Here is a 17571-nt window from a genome sequence, read left to right as displayed (position 1 = left end):
CCACTCTCCACCAACTCCTCCACTCTCCACCAACTCCTCCACTCTCCACTCTCCACCCACTCCTCCACTCTCCACCCACTCCTCCACTCTCCACCCACTCCTCCACTCTCCACTCTCCACCCACTCCTCCACTCTCCACCCACTCCTCCACTCTCCACCCACTCCTCCACTCTCCACCCACTCCTCCACCCTCCACTCTCCACCCACTCCTCCACCCTCCACTCTACACCCACTCCTCCACTCTCCACTCTCCACCCACTCCTCCACTCTCCACCCACTCCTCCACTCTCCACCCACTCCTCCACTCTCCACTCTCCACCCACTCCTCCACTCTCCACTCTCCACCCACTCCTCCACTCTCTACTCTCCACCCACTCCTCCACTCTCCACTCTCCACCCACTCCTCCACTCTCCACTCTCCAGCCACTCCTCCACTCTCCACTGTCCACCCACTCCTCCACTCTCCACCCACTCCTCCACTCTCCACTCTCCACCCACTCCTCCACTCTCCACCCACTCCTCCACTCTCCACTCTCCACCCACTCCTCCACTCTCCACTCTCCACCCACTCCTCCACTCTCCACCCACTCCTCCACTCTCCACTCTCCACCCACTCCTCCACTCTCCACTCTCCACCCACTCCTCCACTCTCCACTTTCCACCCACTCCTCCACTCTCCACTCTCCACCCACTCCTCCACTCTCCACTCTCCACCCACTCCTCCACTCTCCACTCTCCACCCACTCCTCCACTCTCCACTCTCCACCCACTCCTCCACTCTCCACTCTCCACCCACTCCTCCACTCTCCACCCACTCCTCCACTCTCCACCCACTCCTCCACTCTCCACTCTCCACCCACTCCTCCACTCTCCACCCACTCCTCCACTCTCCACTCTCCACCCACTCCTCCACTCTCCACTCTCCACCCACTCCTCCACCCTCCACTCTCCACCCACTCCTCCACCCTCCACTCTCCACCCACTCCTCCACCCTCCACTCTCCACCCACTCCTCCACTCTCCACTCTCCACCCACTCCTCCACTCTCCACTCTCCACCCACTCCTCCACTCTCTACTCTCCACCCACTCCTCCACTCTCCACTCTCCACCCACTCCTCCACTCTCCACTCTCCACCCACTCCTCCACTCTCCACCCACTCCTCCACTCTCCACTCTCCACCCACTCCTCCACTCTCCACCCACTCCTCCACTCTCCACTCTCCAGCCACTCCTCCACTCTCCACTCTCCACCCACTCCTCCACTCTCCACCCACTCCTCCACTCTTTGAACAAGGCGAGAACTAAAGCGACCAGGATGAGTTTCATTTGCAAGAGAGACCTGGATCACCCAAATTACCAAAGCTAAATAAAACACAGAGTTACAGTAATTAAAGAAAATATACTATTTTCTTCTTTCGATAAAGCATATATAAACAATAGAAGGACAACTGCTGTCTCATGAAAAATCGACGTAATGGAGCTAAGGGATGATAGAATGTGAGTAATGTGCGACATGGATGTCCTCTGCCCCCTACACGACTGAACATTTTCTTTGACTACGTAGTTTGAGACGATTTCCATGGATGTACCAGTAGAATTTATCTGGTATAGATATAATGGGAGGCTGATCGATGCCTGAGCCGGTCATGGTATGCCTCTCTATTGTTAAACCATATTATGAATGCGGATGATCTGGTGATTACTGCCCACTCTAAGGAGAAGTTGGAGACACTACAGCTAAACATGAAGCATGCTACTAAAATATGGGCCGTTACCATCAGCCCCACGAAAACAAATCACCTCCCTGGGTATTTTACATCATAAAAATGCTCCCTTCCTCAATTCCTCATGTATTTGGGGCACCTGAGGAGAGAGTGGAGTGGGCAGTGTGCTGATGATCAAGTCCGTTTTGGGAGCCGAGGTCTCATTTAAAATAATTCGAGCAGCATTATATTTTCATCAGCTGCTCAACAGTGTGGAAGCTACCTGGCATGTCACTCCATAAAAATCTTCATGTCTTCTCGGCCACAGTTATACCCTCCCTTATCTCTCTCGAAAGGAACATTAAGGTTAGCTTGCCCACGATCTATTCAGGGTTTAACCAGACTGGACTTTGTAAGCTCACAGATTCCTAGAATATCTGGACAAATGCCCATCTGTGGGCTCCTCCAGCAAGCGAGGCTGCGTTGATTGTGTCATGCAGTCCGTATGCAGTCACGGCATCCCCAAGCAGCTTCAATTTGGCTGGATAGATGGTGCTAAATGGGCGTGGTACGGGGTAGAGAAGAGATGGACTGATGTGGTGCAGAAGGATGTGGAGCTGATTGGTCTTATTGATGACTGGTATCAGCAGTGTCACGATCGGCTTCTGTGGAGGAGGTTCATGAAAGGCGCTGCTGGGGAGGTGGAGGCAGTTGCCCTCCAGCAACAGCATAGGGCAGAGAAGCGAGGCTCAAAACAACGAGCAGAGCGCCAAACAACTGACACAAATAAAGTTGGCACAGTGGGGAGCACGGCTGTTGCATCTGCCCATCATCTTCCTAAGTCAATCCATGGCACCTGCGTCTATTACATGACCTCCTGCCAGCCAGCCTTCGACACTTCACGTGGCCTCAAAATGCACCGAGCATGGCACAAGTGCTGTGGTGATGTCACCGCCACTTAGGGGTGAACAACGGTTGTTGCGTTGTTGTTGTGCGTGTGTGCACGGACGCATGTACGCCTGTGAGTCTCGTGTATGGAGAGATAAAGAGGCAGCCGGGCGGGGTGCTGGCCATTCACCCCGTGTGCCATTCAGAGCTTCATAGGCGCTTGCCCCAACATTCTGGTAAGGCTATACAGCGTATGATTGTCGCTGTTGTGTGTGTGTATGGACGTTCACCCCCCTCCCACCGCCCCCGTGTGTGCAGAGACTCATTACGCCCCCTCCCGACAAGCAGACCGGCATCTGGACTAAAGGTAAGTGACAATAACAGATTTTTTTTCCATTTAAGTAACTTTATGTTTTGCTCACAATACAGTATTTATTAGAGTGTTGCATGCAAATGTACGATATTTTGTCTTATATATGACTTTGTTGATGTTCTATGGGGTATGTTTGTCTTTCTGAGTAATGTTTTAATTAGGGTGGTGTCATTTTCACAATTTTCCCAATATTTTTAAATGGCCGACTTGCGCTTCAGCAATTTTCGGAACCAATGGCTAAATCTCTTCATCTTCTTGGGCTTGGTGGTGGTGGCAGAAGTGGTGGTGGAAACGGTTGCGGTGGTGGAAGCTGTGGCAGCGGCGGTGGAAGTGGCGTCGGTGGTGGTGGCATTGTACATTTGAGACACGGTCCATATTAGCTCTTTCAGCTGGCTACGGAGATGCAGGTTCTCTTCTTGCAGCCTCTTTTCCCCATGCCACATGTCCTCGTGACGCACCAGCTTCCCGCGCAGCCTAAACTGTTCCTGCCCTCTCTGCGGATTCAGGAAGTTCAACTTCCTCAGGTGGGCATGCAGCGACCTCCGGAGATCTTCGTTTTCACAGCGCAGCGACATTTGCCGCTGTGCTGCATTGCAGTCTCGGAGAAAATCCGCATGGAGAGACTTGCTCTCCCTGCAAGGCACTCTCGTGGGCTCCAGCTCCAACTGGCGCTCTTTAAGCTGTTGAACCAGGCTCCTGATCTCTCTCTGGAGAGTCTCTCGGTTCTCCATGAACTCCTCCAGCTGATGCTGTAGCTCCAGACGGAGCATCTTGCTCTTCTGACAGAGCTCCACATTCTGCAGGCCCATCCTCTCCGTAGACAGCGTCGTGGTCTCATGGTCAAAGTCTGAAATGGAAAGCGTAAAAAGAAGATATATGAAGATCCCCATCCCAAGCATGGCCAAGACCAGAACGCCAACGATCAGCAGCACCATGCTCAGCTCGAGTTGACGGCACGCGGACAGAAGCAAGTGTGAGACACGTCACGAAGGGGCGTGTTATTTATCGTGACGTCATTACCGGATGTGACGTACACTATGACGTAACAGCCATCCCTGCCCACTTATTGTCAATCATTGCCCACCACGTGACTCCACGGCCCTGCCCCTAACCACGCAGCTCCTCCCCCATACACTTCTTCCGCCTTCCCCATGTGACGCGAAGCGAGCCAATCACGCGAGAGGCGGCGCGCGGTCGGCCCCGCGTCCGCTTCCCGCCATTCTTGCAATGGGCGGCGGGGCCGCTCAGGGTGGGGCGCGGGGCGCGGGGGCGAGTTCACTCCACGTCGCGAGTCGGGAGGAGGGACGAGGGGGAGGGGCCAGGAGGGACGAGGGGGAGGGGCCAGGAGGGACGAGGGGGAGGGGCCAGGAGCGGGAGGGGGGGGAGCTGAGAGCTGCGAAAGTTTGGGGTACCACTACTTGAAAAATATACTGTACCACAGAAATTAGTTTATGTTTAGTTCGATTTAGAACATCTTTCCAATGGTTGCTTAATTTGAAACCAACTTCTCGGTTGAAATTGTGTCTGTGTTTGTAGATCTGAATTGCCTCGTGAACAAATCTCTGATAAAAACCCGTGGGTTTGCAAAGAACCTTGGTATCGGAGAAAATTATATCGTGATCACCCACAGCGTTGTAACAGTGATCAGCAAAGAATTCGTTTTGCTGTGTTTCAAATCTGATTTGTGCTCGCGAATTCGGTCAGAGACATGTCGCTTTGTCTCCCCTATATAGCAATCACCGCAGGTACAACTCAATTTGTAAACCCCGGGGTACTGTAAGTCAGGAATGCCATCCTTCACGGATGGGATCAGATCACGAATTTTGTGAAATGTATTGAACTGGACCTGGATCTTGTGTTTGTTTAGAATTTTTGAAATCTTTTTAGTAACGCCTGCTATATATGGTAGTGGGATGGTTTTGGCCGGAGTATCAAGTGGTTGTTTCTGTATCGAGGGAGAAACAGCTTGGCGGATGGTACGGTCAGAGTAACCATTCCTTTTGAGGGCCAGGTGTACATGTTTTAATTCACTGGTCAGGTGGTGTTGGTCCGAAATGCAATGAGCCCTATGGTATGAAGTTTTGATGAGATAATTATTTTGGGCTGGGTGGTGGTGGGAATCAGGTTTCAAGTAGGAATCTGTGTGGGTGGGTTTCCTGTAGACAGAATACCCCAATGAGCCATCAGGTCTCCTCTCAAACAGAACATCTAAGAATGGTAGCTTAAATTTCGATTTAAAGTTTTCGTGACTGCAAGGATTCATCTTCTTTGGTTCTTTCGGTAAAGTCACGTAGAATGAGAATAAAATAATAAATTGATAAAATAAAATAACACAATAATATTCTCACGACGTTTCGGCCACAACACAAGCGGCCTTCATCAGGTGAAGGGGACGAGACTGTCTGGAGGACAGCGCTGGAGTGAGAAAGCCACGCTGAGATCACGACCTTTAAGCTGTGTGAGAAGAAACAAAGCGCCTTGACAAAGGAATTAGCATTTAATTTAGCATTGAAATGGCTGAGTGATTAGCTTGTGACTGGTCACAGAAAAGGCTATATTAAAGTTAAAGCATACACATCCGCAAAGGCACCCCTTGACAAAGGAATTAGCATATAACTTAGCATTGAAATAGCTAAGTTAAAGTATACACATCCGCAGAGGCACTCCTTGACAAAGGAATTAGCATAGAATTTAGCATTTAAATAGCTGAATGATTAGCTTGTAACTGGTCACAGAAATAGCTATGTTAAAGTCAGAGCATATACATTCACCGAGGCACCTAGTACAAATCAAACAGGAGAATTTAGCATTGAAATAACTAGGCGAATTTAGCATTGAAATAACTGAGTGATTAGCTTGTGACTGGTCACAGAAATGGCTATGTTGAAGTTAAGGCCTACACATATGAGCTATTCACAGTAACTGGGTATACAATACAATATATAATGAATACTATATCATGAACCAATAAAAAATACTAAAATATAAATTACCTCAATGTTATCAATAAACTCTATATTCTCCAATCAGCTAAGCTACCAACAATAAGTCGTTATATATCACAATGCTATATGGCGAAAAATGGGTGGATTCTTACCCTCAACTTTAGCAACACAGATAGCTTAACCGTGGTTAATGGTATGGTTTACAACATGGAGTATAACAGCGCCTCGCAGCTGTCTCTCTCCCCCTCCTGTGTTCCGACCATCGATGAACTCGTCCGTCTGAACGGGACCCATTCACTCATCATACATAGGTTAAATCATCGTGTGCTGGCTCACTCGCACATCATACACTCACTCTGCCGCTGACTCGCTCACACATCATACACTGACTCACTCATCATGCGCTGACTAACACATTGTGCGCTGACTCACACATCATATACTCACTCAACCTAATACTGACTCAATCATCATACGCTGACTCGCACATCATACGTTGACTCGCACATCATACACTCACTCACGCTGCTGCTGACTCACTCAGACATCATACACTGGGAGTGTCGTGCTGCCAGCTATGGCTGCAGGTTTTGTCGTACATGTTATGTATATCGTTTATTGTTAATTTTAAAATCACAGTTCCTATGATTACTGCTGTTACATTGTTTTTGTAGCTTTATTTTGGTCTGGTTGTGGTTTAATAGTTTTCTGCAATGTAGATTCATATTTTGTTTGTTGCGGTTGCACCCGACTTAAGAGCCGCATGGCTCACAGGGCTATACGTAATAAATTAAACTTGAATACGCTTCACAGAAATGAGTAAACATGACCTTTTGTGGAGGTAGTGTGTTTGTGTGGGGAAGCCAAAACTTAAAGTACACACATGAGGCAGCGTCAATGTTACTATAATGTTCATTATGTTAAATAAATCACTTATACAGGACAGCAGTGGTCCAGGTGTCTGTGCAACCACCTTCCTATGCCTTTGAATCTCCATTTGCACTGTCTCTTAGGAATCCTTCAAAATGAGCGGCACGTTACATCATCATCAGCAGCCATTGTCTCTCTACCGCTGGATGAACGCCTCCCTATATTTGTTTAACGTGAGAAATTAATGAAAAAAAATCTTAATTTAACATTTTTTATTAGTATCAATAATAACGAAGCGTCTGGTCAGTGAGTATGCACCACATGCATTTACAACAGCATGCAGAGCATGAGACTATAACGAGTTTTGTACATCATGTTTGTAAACCCAAGTAATCCATTCTTTAGTATGAGATATTTATACATTTAACTCTTTGTGTATTGAGCTGTGTGTATTGCATTGCTGCAAACTAAATATCTAAACTGTACATATACAGGCCGGTCTGACTTAACCAGCGTTCTTTCTACAAGAATGTGCTATAACAAGCAATATTAATTTATCCCTGGGGTGTCACTATATACGTATGATTTTATGAATAGTCAAATAGTACGAGGAGATAATGCAATAGGGAGAAGGGGGTGAGGGCGTGAGCTCAGTCGCTTTTTCTCTCATACAGCACACATCTCCACAGGAAATGAAAAAAATAACACCTGGCAAATGGACATACATTGATGTTTACGCCCAAGGCGCAACAACTCTATTGGTTTCACTATCGTGCAGCTCCACGCTACACACAGCAGACGCGTGCTCCCTACAGAGGATAAACTGTCGAGCGTCTTCTACGCCGACAGCACGAGCTTCAACACAATCATCCCCCATGTAGCTCCACAGACTGGTGGGTCAAGTGCTGTTAGTGAGCCCATTTGAAGACCCGCACGCAAAGTGGGGTAGAAATGGCCAGCACCACACCTGGCCACATTTGTCTCATAGTCTCATAGGTTATACTGATTACCCATTGTACCAGGCACTCATTTAATGCAGACACAAACTAGAGGACCCAAAACCAGTGTAGATATCACGTCCTATTGATAACTGTGGCTGAGTTTGTTGTGCAGCATGGCTCGCCACAAACACACATAGGCGATGTACACAAACATACAAGATACAAATGAGAAAAATCTCCCATATCGTTTTTTACATTATTGGGATTAGTTCTGCTAGCGAGCACCTAAGAAGGCCAGTACGGCACATGAAGGGGTGGGTACATAAACACAGTAACAATATAAGCCATTCGCCACTCAAAATTGGTGACGTCAACAAAGTGTTTGTGCCAGGCTAAGTGCACATTGAGGTCATGTGGACTGTCGAAGGCTCATGGGCAGGAGGTTACAGGATAGATAAAGGTGTCATGGGTTGAGTGACAGGGATGACTGGCAAATCTACCACCTGTGCTCCCTACTGTTCCACCTTGCTGCATTTTACTCCTTCTGCACTCCGCTCGTTGTTGTGAGCATCACTCCTCCGCCCTCCGTTATTGCTGGAGGCGGACATCCTTCACAAAACTCCTCCAGAGACGCTGATCTTGAAACCACTGGTCGAGTTGTTGGCAAGCCCAAACAGCTCCACCATCCTTCTGTTACACAGCAGTCAAACTCTTGCCTATAGCGATAAGCCCCTTATATCTGGACAAACAGAAGCTGTTTGGGTACACAGTGACTGGGCATTTGGGCTACATGACCCAGCCAATGCTGCCTCACCTGCCTTAGTATCTCACTGATGGGCATTTGTCCAGATCATTCAAGGATCTAAGCTGCTCACATAATCTAGTTTGTTAAGCCCACGGTGGATCGTAGACAACTTGAATATGCAAAACCAGTGTGGATGTTCCTTTAAAAGGAATCCAAATTTCTCAAATGTAGAGAAGGGAGGGGATATCTGGCTGAGAAGACCCAGAGATTTACATGGAGCGACAGGCAATGCAGCATTCACAGTGTGTTACGCAGCTGAGATAATTATGTTCAACCGATTCGGAGCATGACCTCTGCTGCCAAACTGGAGCTAGTCACATGCACCCCAGGTATGGAAAAATTGTTCTGCTCTGTCCAAAACTGCCCCACTGCTCATGGGGAGTGGAGGGATGGGAGAATACGATGACACAGAATACCCAGGCAGGTGCTTTGTTTAATGTGGGGATGAACGTAAACCCCATTTCTTAGTAGTACTCTCGAAGTTCAACAAAAGCTTCTCCAGCTCATACTGGATATAATTCTTATGGTGGGGATGGTTGTAATGTGGAGGTGGGCAGTGGTAATGCACGCTCCTGTCTAATGAGGAACCAACAGTTTGGGACAATTTCAAGATTATGTAAACAACGCCGCCAAGACCAGCCCAACAACCTGTTGCAATATTGGAAATGAATGGATTAGTGATTAAACGTGGTGTTTAATTGAAAAAAGAACGTAAAAACTGCTACAAGGGCCTAAGAAGGCAATGCAAAACTCAGATCTGGCATGAACAGAGGGGGCCTGATGGAAAAGCTGCAGTAGTTGAATAATAACTCTCAGTCAAATAAAGGATGACTTTGCAAACTTCAGTCAGCTCAGGGGAGCCTACTTCAATATTTCCTGCGCAATTACAAATGCCAGTGGCAAGCTCCTCAGCAGTTGAAGGCAGAAACTAGCATGCTAGAAGTAATTATGCTCCCAAATGCAGAATCGCTCTTCGTCATATCCCTTTGAAGAGCTCATGCAAGCCACAGCAACCAAAGACCCTACACCTTCTGCATTGAGCCATTTGAGTATAAAGTGAGAGGTACCCTAAGAAAAATGAAAGAAATCACTAGTAACCAACACTTGCAATATCAGAGTAGAAATGCTGACACCCAGAGGCTCAACTATCATCACATGGGTGAGTAAGATCTTTTAACACACGTGGAGGGCAGGCTTGAAACCAGCTTTCAAAGATGCAGCCTTTTTGGTTGGACTGCAGGCAGTCTTACTCGTGCCGTGTCAGTCATAGAAGTTGTTGGACCATACTTATATTTGCCTCAAGCAAGTCTTGACGAACAAAGTGGGGTATAATCTGCTGAGTAGTGTAGTGGAGGCTGTGAAATGAGAAATAATCAATTAGAGTGCCTTTAAAAAGAGCCTCTGTCAAGGTGATGTGCACATCAGTGAGATACAATCATCATTGGGAACAAGGTGGTGTACATTCAGCCTACATTTCTAAAGAGAGAACATACAGTGATGATCACAGGAGAAATCTGTGGATGGTAAGTGACAGGCCCAAATAATTGCATCAAAAGAAAAGGGAATGAGTGACCTCCGAATGAGTAAAGGTTGATTAGAAGTTCCAACAGGAAGCCTTGGTTGCTGGGCGGAGAATGAGTGAAGGGGAGTAAAGCGAGATGGTAGGGACGATATAGGAGAACATTGGGAGGGGAATGAGATGATGGGAGAGGCAAACAGGAGCGTGTCCATGGTGGAACTTGAAGACAGCAAAGGGGATATTGTGCTTGATGCAGAAATTAATCGGATACCAGTGGAGGTATCAAACACGATCACAGCTTTACCAATTAAAAACCAGGCAACAGAAACAAACATGAGTACAGTATTACCAAAGACAAGACTGTCACACTATATAAAGTCCCACTCATTTCATGGATCGTTATTAAACAAAGGTGTCGCTTTAATCGACATTGTGAACTCGGGATGTTACGGGACAATGAGTCCCATAGGCAACGCCACGGGCTGAAGGGCACAGTGGGGGCTATCACTCCCTCGACTGACTGTGCGCGAGTAACAGACTTCAGCCTCTATTGACGATCTCTGTGAACAGGGAGGTGGAAGCCAATAAAGTTCATGTCAACAACAAAAACCGTGACCTTTAAAGAGACAATGCTCCTGTTAAAATACGATTGACAGTACATTACCATTTTTACATGCTTCAGAGTACTATACCCATTTTAGAAGCAGCATTGCTTTGTAGATTGATTTTTTTACTGATGGAGATAGTAAAAAAAGCATGTGGCAAGATGAGACGTTCATTCGAATCCGTGTTCTCAATGTCCTAGCCCCTTGGCATAGCCCCTAGGCTCGAGCACAAGACACTGATACTATTTTACTCAACACCCACCTCTATAACACCCCAAATCGCTCCCCCTCAATCCCGCTATGTCCCCCTCCCCCCATCGCGATGTTATTCATCTTCCAAAAAAACTTCTTCGATAACACCGCTTTGAAATGAAATGTTTATAGTAAGAGACGATTCAGGCAATGGCCCTTTTGTCACAGCACTTCAGTCTCCTCGACTTGTGACATCGGCACCACCCATGAGGAGGCCGCATTTGTTGCACTCCAAGATGGCTTGGTGAACGCCCCTCCCCTCCACTACCCCGACTTTTCCTTGCCGTTTGTCCTTGATCCACATGCTAGTAACACTGGCATTGGAGCTGTTCTGTCTCAAGTTGTCAATGGCGTCGAGTGTTATCGCATAAGGAAGCAGAGTGCTGTCTCCGGCTGAACAGCGGTACTGTGTCACACGCTGATAACTGTTAGCTATCGTGTTTTTCTTGCAACAGTATCTTCCATATTTGTATGGGAGAGACTTTGAGGTGCGCTCGGACCACGCGGCGCTGCAGTACGCGCTGCAGGTTGACCAGCCATCTGGCGAACTTTCACGCTGGTTGGAGGTCCTCCAGGACTACTCTTTTCAGGTTACCTATTGCAAAGGCTCCCATCACACAAACGCGGACGCCCTGTCGCGATTACCCACGAACGAGAGTTGCGCAAGTTTTTCGGGCTCCGGTCGCTGTAAGCCGCGCAACGAACACTCGCCCCCTACCCTTACGGCATCGGCCGAGGTTGTAACATCTGAGGGGGCTGGGGATCCAGTGGCGCGTGATGCTGTCATTGGATTGGACCACGAAGAATGGGGGCACCTCCAGGTTGAGGACGCTTCTCTGCTTAAATTGCGATGCCGTGTCAGAGAGACTGATGGGGGCGAGGATCGATGGGGTGTCACCTCTTTCATTCTCAGAGGCGGATTGCTCATGCATTGGGGCGGAGAGATGCGATGTTCCAACATTGTTGTGCCCACCGCCCTGCGGAGTAAGGTCATTTGGGCGGTGCACGAGCGTCTGTTGCACTTGGGTGTGCATAAACTAGCATTGGCCACACGTAAGTCGGATTTCTTCTGGCCTGGCATGGCTGAGGATGCTGCTAATTTGTTGAAGGGGTGTGTGCAGTGCACGCGGTAGAAGCCGCTTGTGGGAATAAATATTTTCTGGTGGGAGTCGAGTATTTCTCATGATGGCCTGTGGCCTGGCCGCTTCCCAAACAGTTGGCGGCAAAGATCACTGAGGCATTCCTCAATGGCTACGTAATTGTAGTGGCATGGTTGAACATGATCGCCACTAATCATAGCCGGCAGTACTAGCTTGTGTCAGTAGGGAGCAGAGGGGAGGCTGAACCTGCTGGATTAATGATGACGGGCCGTTTGCCAAGGCAATCCCTGGGGGAGCATCGTGACCAACGGTCGGGACCCCAGATCCCGGGAAGGGGGCTGGGGAGATGATGTCATTCTCCAGACCCTCGGAGACGGTCCTAGAAGGAAGGCGTGGCCAGGGACGGAGTGAGCCAGGAGCCTATATATAAGTCAGGTCCCTGAGCGGTCCCAGCAGTTGTTGTCTGGCCGAAGACTGAAGAGCATCCTGGAGCCCTGAAGAGAAAAGCCCAATGGGCAGAGCAGAACCCCTGGCTAGGGTCGGCTTGAGCTTGTACCAGTGAAAGCTCCAGCTGATAACCAGTGAAGACTCAAGGGAAGACTCAAGCCCCAGCACTATAGATGCCGTGATAGCCAGTGAGAGGCAAGCTAGTCTGGAGGGACTACCTCCATAGAGTATCGCGTGAAAGGGGCCATTACCCCATTCTGTAATAACCTGTTAATGTTATAATAAATGTGTTGCCTCAGAGTAAGCTTCCTCCAGTTTATTACCCACTACAATCAAGGCAAAACATTTTCTTCAAAATTATTGCAAGAGGTGTGCGTTAGTTGTGAACCAAGAAAGTACGCATGTCACCGCACAATCCGCAGACGGATGGTATGGTTGAGGTGGCTGCACAGGACTCTGACCTTCATGTTGAGTCATCAGGTCAGCGAGAACACGACCCCCTGATTCATGTTCAGTTACAAGCCGCACCCAACAAGGCAAAATCTTAAATCTCTGACTCCGTGTGCTGTACCCTTCAAAAGCTTTCCGAAGTGCGGGAGACTTCCAGGGTAAATTCTGATTCGTGCCGATTGGCCAATGAATGGCTGAGGGGCTTCCATACTTCAAAACATGAGTGGGCACCTGGGGACAGAGCTTGGTTGCACTGTCCACAGGTACCGGTGGGTACATCGCCCAAATTGCTCAAACCCTGGAGAGGGCTGGTTGATGTGATTCGGGTCATTCGACCGCAGTGTGTCCAGATCCGCTTGGGGCGGCGGAGTTGTTTTGTACACTCCTCTTGCCCTAAGCCCTTTATTGCTCCCTGTGAGTTTGTTCCATCTCCACACTGTGGGCGCCGAGGGACAGATGTGTCCGGCGAGCTGGCATGTGTGCCCGTTGAGGTTGGTCCTCAGCGGAGTCGTGTGCTTCCTCCCTCAGGTGCCGCGCGCCTGATGTCCCCCGAGCCGCCGCCTGCGCTGTCTTCACTTGATTCGGGAGAGGAGAACCCGTCGACCCGGCCTACTGCTCTTCGTGAGGAGCCGGATTCGACTGGACAGTTGCATATTCCCCCTGGGACCTCCAGGGAGAGTGAGCCCACCTCCACTGGAGGCCCAGCCACGAGGACTCGCTCAAAAACTCTTCGGATTTTGTGACACCCATGCACACACACTCCCACACCATCAGTTGCTTGTCACACTCAGTAGGCCATATCGGTTATTGGCTGAACCTAGCCTTTGTTGTGCTTATGGGTATTGCTACACGGTGAGGATGGGAGTTGTTGGTGATGGAGGGGATTCCGTGCATTCGTGTTTTATATTTTCTCGTGTTGTTCTGTACATTTGTAGCTAGTGTATATATTGTATAGGTGGGCTTGGGTATTTATATGCTATTTGTTATTGTTAATTATTGAGGCACACATAGCGTTTAGTCATTTTTACTCGCTTTTTATCACCTTATTCACTTAAGCAACCATTGGAAAGATGTTCTAAATCATACCAAACATTAAAGTAATTTTCAATGGTATTTATCCAAATAGTGATATACCAAACATTCATAGAAGCTTATTTCACTTCACACCTACATTTGTAAACTCCCCCCCCGCCCCGTGCCGGTCCTCTACGTTCCACTTCACACCCCCTCCCCCCCTCCGTGCCGGTCCTCTTGTGCGTTACGGTTATTTTATGCTAATTCCTTTGTCAAAGCATTTTGTTTCCTCCCACACAGCTTAAAAGGACGCGACCTGGGCTGGACTGTATTCACTCCAACGCTGTCCTCATGACAGTACGGTCCCCTTCACCTGATGAAGGCCACTTGTGTTGTGGCCGAAACGTCATGATTTTTGTTGTTTTATTTTTTACCTACGTGACTTTACCGAATAGAACCAAAGAGTATGGATCCTTGCAGTCACGAAAGCTTCAAATCTAGAACTTATTCACTTAGTTAGTTTTAAGGGGGAGTTGACAGCCAGGACGGCTGAATGCTACGAATGGGGGGGGGGGGGGTAATGTAGTGACATCGGGAATACCACTGTGTAGTGCCGGCCTGAGAGGCACGGAGTGCGATGTAATTACATCACCGACACCCCATATATGTGGGTGTAGTACCAGCCCTAGTGGGGCTTGGTGAGCGCTGAGTCATGGCGCTGAGTGGTACCACGCGTGGCGTGCAGTGCTGTCCTCTATAGAAGGGGTGTGAAAGTGTCAGCCATGAATGAGGTTAATGTGGGCCATTGCACTCTTGTTGACCCTGGAAGGTACATGACGGGTAAAGTCTACACAGGGGCCCCAAGTTGGGGCTAGTGGGTAGTCACGTGTCAGGGCGAGATCTTGCAATAGGAATCAAGAAGGTAGTCGTGGCCAAGGGCGGAGCCGGCCACGACTGGTGAGCATATAAACCGGGTCCCCAGAGGGAACAGGGTTCAGCTTTGCTGTTGTCTTCTGAAAGATCTACATTCAACATCCGTGAAGAGTCACCAACACATAGGCAGGACTCAAGCTGGAGTCCTGCTCGTTGTAGCTATCCCAGAGTGTTAGCGCAGATAGCCTGGTGGTCCACCACCATAGGTTGTTATCTGGTAAAAGGGAAGTTACCCCTTCGTGTTGGTATAAATAAATTTGTTGCCTCCAAAGAGTATGTCTGCGACTCAATTGAACCGACTACACAATGGTGCAAAGGTCAGTAAAGTGACCGAGGCCACCAGGGGCTGTACCAGTATACCACATCAGATTAACAAGGGGCTCAGTGGTGGCAACAAGTTATCCCCTTCGCCTGGAATGCAGGAGATCGTGGGTTCGATTCCAACGCCTGGATATTTGGAGTTTGCATATTCTCCCCGTGGTGGCGTGGGTTTTTCTCTGGATCCTCGAGTTTTTTTCCCTCCACATTTAGAAATATGCGTTTACAGTATTTGGCTGCTACAAATTTCCATGTGATATGCCACTTCGTTGAGCTATGATTTGTGGCCAGGTTGCTTTTGAAAAACAGCTATATAGCTCAGTGGTCCTTACTTGGTACAATAAAATTAAAATCTGCCGATTCCTGGAGTTATACTATAGGAAGGCCTGGGTACCCAAGGGACCAGGTTACACCATTTGTCAGTTCAATGAAAAATCGACAAACAATGAATCCAACAAACACACCCAGTGCTGAAATGCACTGAAAAACAGTAAATGTACCAGAATGAAGCAGTACACATCTTGTCAAGTTGTATTTATACAACAAAGATAACTAAAGAAAAATAACCAAATCCACAATTAGATGTGGATGTGAAAATAAAGTAAAGCCCTTCTGGATAATGGGCACCCTATGCCCTGTCGGTCGTGTTGATTTTTAACCATATTTCTCCACGCCGACTAGTGCGGATTGGTGAAGCGAGGGGGGCAGAACTGATTCATTTGTCACTCGCCTCTGGATTTAGTCCATGGGTGTGTAGTGATGTGCGCTAAGTACTGTGCAATTGGACGACCCCACATGCCCTGGGCACCCTTTCGCATGAGATATTCAAACTCAATCTATTTTGCAGGTGAAATATTTCTGAAATAAAAATGCAATGAAGGAAAAACAGAGAAACTGCCATGACACGGTGCAAAGGTGTGAATTAATATATTATAATAATCAGTCACACGACTGACCATACAAGGCAAGCACACCATGGTGGTGCTCGCTTCATCCACCCAGCAACACACTTCAGCGCAATTGTTTCCCAGCGCCGATCTCTTGAGTCGGTATGGGAATCGCTGCGGCGGTGTCCGCTCGTGCAGCTCCATGCGACCCACAGCAGACGCGCGCTCCCTATAGAGGATCCACGGTCGCGCGTGGTCTACGCCTACAGCACGAGCTCCGACACAAACATCCCCCATGGAGCTCCACAGACTGGTGGGGCAAGTGCTGTTATTGAGCCCCTATGAAGGCCGGCATAGTACACGAAATGGTAAGTGGTCAGAACCACGTCGGACCGCCTTTGTCTCCCCAATGTGTGATGTTTACACACCGCCCCAGATACTCATTTGCGTTACACACACATTTACCTCCCTACCCCCCACCGCACACACACTCACACACTACACCGTCTTCCACACACACACATTTAAGCACCAATCAAAAATCCCCCGTGTATCCTACACAGGTGGTTTATATTCTGGACCACACCACCCACCGTCCACCATGCACCACGAACTCCCCACACTCACCCACGCTGTGAAGTGTCGAGTCGCCCCGCGTCTCTCGCCCCTGACGCGGCCCAGTTCCCCGTGTAGCCTCCTCTGCCGTGCTCTCAGCCTCTGGCCCTGACGCAGCAGAAAGGAGAGGGGTGACGGGAGGAGTGAAAGGAGCGTTGAGGGGAGGGTTGGGGGGAGGATCGGTGGGAGGGGTGGGAGGGGTGGGGTGGGTGGAGTGGGTGGAGTGGGTGGGGTGGGGTGGGTGGGTGGGGTGGGTGGGGTGGGGTGGGGTGGGTGGGGTGGGGTGGGATGGGTGGGGTGGGTGGGGTGGGTGGGGTGCCCCTTGCTTCCTTCGGCCCCTCCCCCCACCTCTGCTACTTATTTTAAGCCTCTGTTCATTCCTCCGGCCCCTTTTTTCTTGCTTCTCTGTCCGTCTTTCCTCTTCTTACCTCTTGTGTCCCTGTATATGTATTTCTGCTATCTTGTACCTCGTATTTGTTCACTCTGTCTATGCTGGTATGTTCAACCCAGAGGATGAACACGAAATTTAGCACTCTTCTGAAATTCGTGGTCTGCCAGGCAAGTGTCTAACTGTGTCGTTGGCCGACTGGTATTGCATCACGTAAATTTTTCTTAGGTTTTTTGAATTCTCGTCTCTCATCTTCTTGTTGTATTTACCTCCGTGCAGTTTAACGCTCTCTATGTGTTGCGCTGATGTCACCCTATGTGCTATTTGTTTTTACACCTGATGAAGATCGCTTGTGTTGCAGTCGAAATGTCGTGCTTGATTTATTTTAATATAATTTTATGGTATTTCTACATACGTCACTTTACCGAAAAAAAAAATGAGTTAATCAATGGTTCTCTGTGTGAGTGAGTCTATGTGTCTCCATGTGAGTGAGCCTATGGCTCTGTGTCAGTGAGACT

The 17571-nt window shown here is 48.6% G+C and overlaps 1 protein-coding gene across 1 annotated transcript; it reads right to left on the bottom strand.

Annotated features, from left to right (window-relative positions):
- Window positions 1-3030: 3030 nt before the first annotated feature.
- LOC142908428 (uncharacterized) lies at window positions 3031-16770 on the bottom strand. The gene is made up of 2 exons (XM_076059123.1): window positions 16678-16770; window positions 3031-3811 (listed from the first exon to the last, which is right to left on the bottom strand). The coding sequence occupies exon 2, from the start codon at window positions 3771-3773 to the stop codon at window positions 3159-3161; it is 615 nt and encodes a 204-aa protein (XP_075915238.1). The 5' UTR covers window positions 3774-3811; window positions 16678-16770; the 3' UTR covers window positions 3031-3158.
- Window positions 16771-17571: the final 801 nt, after the last annotated feature.

Source organism: Petromyzon marinus (genome assembly GCF_048934315.1).
Source record: "Petromyzon marinus isolate PM22_M1 ecotype Great Lakes invasive population chromosome 84 unlocalized genomic scaffold, UKy_Petmar_22M1.pri1.0 chr84_unloc.3, whole genome shotgun sequence".
In the NCBI taxonomy this organism is placed as follows: domain Eukaryota; kingdom Metazoa; phylum Chordata; class Hyperoartia; order Petromyzontiformes; family Petromyzontidae; genus Petromyzon; species Petromyzon marinus.
Note: the sequence above shows the minus strand (reverse complement) of the source record. Positions and strands in the feature narration are given on the sequence as shown.